This window comes from Primulina eburnea, chromosome 10, assembly GCF_022965805.1.
Source record: "Primulina eburnea isolate SZY01 chromosome 10, ASM2296580v1, whole genome shotgun sequence".
NCBI classification, from domain to species: domain Eukaryota; kingdom Viridiplantae; phylum Streptophyta; class Magnoliopsida; order Lamiales; family Gesneriaceae; genus Primulina; species Primulina eburnea.
In genome coordinates this window covers 34,573,330-34,578,940 of record NC_133110.1, presented here as the reverse complement: position 1 = coordinate 34,578,940, position 5,611 = coordinate 34,573,330, and the positions used below count along the sequence as shown (strand labels likewise).

Here is a 5,611-nt window from a genome sequence, read left to right as displayed (position 1 = left end):
GAAGAATAAGTATCTATTACCTAGGATCGAAGACTTATTTGACCAGCTTCAAGGAGCCTCAGTGTTCTCCAAGATAGATCTTTGATCCGGATACCATCAGCTGAAAGTGAGAGAGTCAGATGTGCATAAGACAGCTTTCCGGACGCGTTATGGGCATTATGAGTTCTTGGTGATGCTCTTCGATTTGACGAACGCACCAGCGATCTTCATGGATCTCATGAATCGCGTGTTTCAGCCATTCTTGGATCAGTTCGTCATAGTCTTCATTGACGATATACTGATCTACTCGAAGAGCATGGAGGAGCACAGTCATCACCTGAAGACAGTATTGCAGACCCTACAAGATAGACGACTATATTCCAAGTTCAGCAAGTGTGAGTTCTGGCTCGACCGAGTGGCATTCTTGGGCCACATAGTATTTCAGGATGGCATAGAGGTCGGCCCGAGCAAAGTAGAGGCAGTCAGAGATTGGACAGTTCCGAAGAGCATGACAGAGATCCGCAGTTTCTTGGGATTGACAGGTTATTACAGGAAGTTTATCCAGGGCTTCTCTTCTATCGTGGTGCCTATGACCGCTCTGACGAAGAAGAATGCCAAGTTTAGTTGGGGACCAGAGTGTCAGGGGAGCTTTGACAGATTGAAGCAGGCCTTGACCACCGCACCAGTGCTAGCTATGCCATCAGAGCAGGGAGAGTTTGTAGTATATACAGATGCATCGAAGCTTGGTTTAGGCGCAGTTCTGATGCAGCAGGACAGAGTGATAGTCTATGCGTCCAGACAGCTGAAGGTCCATGAGAAGAATTATCCGACTCATGACCTCGAGCTAGCAGCAGTGGTATTTGCACTGAAGATCTGGAGACACTATCTGTATGGAGAGAAGTGCAGGATTTTCACAGATCATAAAAGCCTGAAGTACTTCTTCACACAGAAGGAACTGAACATGTGACAGAGGAGATGGCTCGAGCTGATGAAGGATTATGATTGTGACATTAGCTATCATCCAGGTAAGGCTAATGTAACGAACCGTACTTTTCATACTTAAAATTTGCGGAAAAATTAAAAATTTTAATCAAATAAAACATCCGTACGGTCGTCACCCAATATACATAAAATATCTTTGAAATAATCCATCACCAAATAAAAGTTTGCTAAAAGAACGCTGTCTCAAACGTCTCACATTCAAATCAAAACATCAGAGTATTTTAAAAGTTTGCATAAACATAAACTTGCGGTCCTCGGGTTTGGCCTGCCGCTCAGCCCAAGCCTGCCCCTTGGTCGCCACCTCCTGTCTCCTGCTCATCATACTCACCTGCATCGATCAAGTCTAGTGAGTCTAAAGACTCAACACGTATAAACTGGGATAACTAGTACTAAGTAATAAAATCGCATGCAACTTTAAAATAAGGCATACATAACTTGAAACTTGAACATACGTACATGCGTAACTAGACGTGCCATCAACATAAACTTTCATAACATACTGCATACGTAAACATTCATAACATGATCATTTTTCGTAGAAGCATGTTTCAAAGCAAGTGACCCATAACGTAAAAGAGCCTGATCAGACTATACCACAGTACTGGGCTGACAGGGACGTATCCACTGCCGCATACATAAGATCCCTGTTCATAATTTAACAGGCCAGTTGATCACGTTCATAATTTAACGCTTCACAACCACGATCTAACCCGTTCATAATTTAACGGGCGGATTGGTCCCCGTTCATAATTTAACGCTTTCCAATCCTAACATAACTTGGTCACAAGACATTTAGCATACCTCAAAACTTAAAATATTTTCTTGCACGTCAACATACTTACTTGGCGTTGAGGGACTCATTGGACTTCGATCGTGGGTCGTTGCTGCACATACTAACATGAATTCACATACGTAACTTGCATAACTTAGACATAAATATCATACTTACTCTCAAGTTCAATCAATACTTAGGACTTCTAACGTTTCCCATAGCACGACCCTGGATAATCCTTGCACTAAACCATAACATCAAACCTCAAACGTGTTATAATATTTTTCCCAAAATATGAAGGATACGGACCCCGTACCTACATCCGTGCATGGGTCCGTGTAGGTACTGGAAGTTGTGTGCGCAGAAATGAGGAGACACGGACCCCGTGCTGAGGTCCGGGTAGAGGTCCGTGTAGACACTGTAAAAGACATCGCAAAGGAGGGAGGGGCACGGACCCCGTGCATAGGTCCGTGTGGGGGTCCGTGTAGACACTGTAAAAAGACACTACGGAAGAACAAAAGGCACGGACCCCGTGTAGAGGTCCGGGTGTGGGTCCGTGTACCTACTGTGAACGCGAACCAACGAAAATTTTGTACATGTTTCGCTTAACTTTCTAGACTCGATTGCACGAACTACGAATCGACACCACGAGCTCATCTTAGGCTACTAATTCAATGACCCAAGCCTAAACAATTGTCCCAAAACAACCCAAAATCACAATCAACCCAACAAACCCGTGAACGAGACTTTTTGACAACAAACGGTTCTATACGACATTCAATCTCCCAAGCGCCTAATGACAAGAAACGACGCTTCATTATACATCCCAACATCATAACTAATATACCTATATGCAGCAACGATCACCCGTCGATCCCCAACGAGGCCTGCAACATAAAACTTCAAGAACATAATTTACGTAAAAGTCGCAGATTGAGCAGTCCCACGAAAAACGCCATAACTCACTCAATATTTGTCCAAAAATTTCGAATCATATATCAAATCGAAGGTATCGAAACGCTCTACGACTTTGCCGTTGAAAGTTTTCCCAAAATATGAACAGAAAAATCGCAGTTTTGACATGAACAGTAAAAACGAGTTTTAGATCTAAAAATTTTCCTTCGAAATTGATCCGATTCATGATCCGCTCAAACTACTATCATCATACATAACTTTTACGCATAAAAACAATGCAATACAATATATGACTTGATCGACACAGCAAGAACAGATTATACGTGCCTTTTTGATATTTAAAATACCGTACGACGACACCGAAGCGGAGATGGAGCGAGGTTTGATCCGGGACGAACGTGGCACCGATTTTTCTTGAAATAAATTACGAAAATTGCTGGAATTTGAGAGGGAAGGGGGACGGCTGCTATGTGCACAAGAACCCTAACCTTTTCTCTTTCAAAATAATAAAACTAGAATGGATGAAGTGTGTGTGTTTTAGCGTGCATCGGTGTGTGTAAAAGTGTGTGTGTGCGTGAGTTTAGTGTGTGCAGAATGGGTGTGTGCGTGTGTTAGATAATTAGGAGGAGTAAAATTCGCTAATTAATAATTAACAATGCTAATCAAGATGCTAATTAAAAAGGTTGACTCAAATAACAATTTAATTAAAATACTATCCTTACTCCTCTTTAAATAAAACTCTTTAATTAAAATATAACACACACCATACTAGACTTTAAAAGTTCTAAAATCATAAACTCACAAAATAATTAATTTAGGATTCAAAAATGCTAAAACTCACTAAATTAATTAAAATGCCCCCAAACTCAACTTAAAATAAAATACCATATTTTAAATGGTCACAATCGTCACCGGTCTTCCTCGTTCTCGCCTCGAATAATCGCCTGAAACATTAAGCTCGAAAGACATTTTAACGTGCATCACATAAACATAAATAATTTAAAATAATGCATTTAAATAAATCATGCATCGCCAAAACTCATTTAAAATTAATTTAGATGATTTAATAATTAAATGAATGCATGGGTTATACGTGTATTAAATTTGGGCACTACAGCTAATGTAGTTGCAGACGCTCTGAGCAGGAAGCACGCAGTGATAGCTCATTTGTCAGTACAGAGACCGTTGCAGGCTGAGATTCAGATATTTGAGCTAGCAGTTTATGCCAGGGGCGAGGCCCCGAATCTTGCTACTCTGACAGTACAGCCAACTCTGAGAGATAGAATCCGAGCAGGGCAGACTTCGGATGAGCAGTTACAGAAGTGGAGACAGAGGGACGAGGCTAAGGGCCAGAGACTGTATGCAGTTGTGGAAGACATAGTCAGATATAGGGACCCTCTATGAGTTCCTGACAGTGATTCCCTTCGAGCAGATATCTTGAGTGAGGCCCACAGCACCCCGGACTCCATCCATCCAGGGAGTACGAAGATGTATAAGGATTTACAGACTCTTTATTGGTGGCCGGGCATGAAGCGAGATATTCTGCGTTTCTTCTCCGAGTGTTTGACTTGTCAGCAGGTTAAGGCAGAGCATCAGAGACCTGTAGGGAAGCTGAGACCACTCCCTATTCCCGAGTGGAAATGGGAGAATATTACTATGGATTTCGTGACAGGGCTTCCGAGGACTACTGGAGGATTTATCGCCATCTGGGTGATTGTTGATCGGCTCACTAAGTCAGATAATTTCTTACCGATCAGGAAGACATTCACCATGACTCAGTACGTAGAGCTGTACATCAGAGAGATAGTCAGACTGCATGAGATTCCAGTCTCCATCGTGTCAGACAGGGATCCGAGATTTATGTCTGCATTCTGGAAGAGTCTTCACCAGGCTTTGGGTACAAAGCAATTGTTCAGTACCGCTTTTCATCCTCAGACAGACGGTCAGTCAGAGAGGGTGATTCAGATTCTAGAGGACCTACTCCGAGCATGCATGATCGACTTCCAGGGCAGTTGGGAGCCGAAGTTACCTATTGTGGAGTTCACGTACAACAACAGATATCAGGCGTCGATAGGTATGGCTCCATACAAGGCACTGTATGGGAGTAAATGTAGGTCGCCAGTTTATTTGGAGGAGGTAGGAGAGCGAGTAGAGTTGGGTCCGGATATTGTCAAACAGACTACAGATTTAGTGGCCAGGATTAGAGACAGGATGAGAACTGCACAGAGCCGTCAGAAGAGTTATGCTGATCAGAGGTGGCGAGATCTTGAGTTCGCAGTAGGTGATCACGTGTTCGTGAAGGTCGCACCGATGAAGGGTGTGATTAGGTTCGGGAAGAAGGGAAAGCTCAGCCATAAATTCATTGGACCATTTGAGATCCTAGAGAGGGTGGGAACACTCGCATACAGAGTTGCTTTACCGTCAAATATGGTGGGAGTTCATAATGTATTCCACGTCTCTATGCTGCGTAAGTACATGTCGAATCCTTCACATGTACTTAATTATGAGCCACTTCAGTTGACACCACACCTATCTTTTGAAGAGAGACCTACGCAGATTCTGGACAGACAGGAAAAGAGGCTCCAGAATAAAGTGATCCAGATGGTCAAGGTCAAGTGGCTGAATCATTCTGAAGAGAAGGCTACTTGAGAAACCGAGACCTAGATGAGGAGTCGCTACCAGGAATTATTTGGTACGTTCTAATTTCGAGGACGAAATTTTGTTTAAGAGAGGGAGAATTGTAAGGTCCAGGAATTTAATTCACTTAACCTGAATGCATACAATCTAGAATTTTATTTTAAATTATATGTTTAATTATTTTATGCATTTTATGCATAATTCATGCATGATAAGATTTAATTCATGAAATTTTTAAAAGTTCATACATTTGAGTTTCTAGATGCATTTCACGCTCGAACGAGGAACGGATATCGGAGAATTTTC

General features: G+C 42.2%; 1 protein-coding gene across 1 annotated transcript; it reads left to right on the top strand.

The window, feature by feature from the left end:
- The first annotated feature begins 295 nt into the window (after positions 1-295).
- LOC140802874 (uncharacterized mitochondrial protein AtMg00860-like) lies at positions 296-4,072 on the top strand. Its single transcript, XM_073158494.1, has 2 exons — positions 296-725; positions 3,786-4,072. The coding sequence occupies exons 1-2, from the start codon at positions 296-298 to the stop codon at positions 4,070-4,072; spliced, it is 717 nt and encodes a 238-aa protein (XP_073014595.1).
- The last annotated feature ends 1,539 nt before the right edge of the window (positions 4,073-5,611 follow it).

What these genes read in the sequence shown, in the direction of transcription:
- LOC140802874 (XM_073158494.1), top strand. Translation starts at nt 296, where the DNA reads ATGGAGGAGCACAGTCATCACCTGAAGACAGTATTGCAGACCCTACAA. An exon ending in TACAGATGCATCGAAGCTTG is followed by an intron (nt 726 to 3,785) that starts GTTTAGGCGCAG and finishes TGGGCACTACAG; the next exon opens with CTAATGTAGTTGCAGACGCT.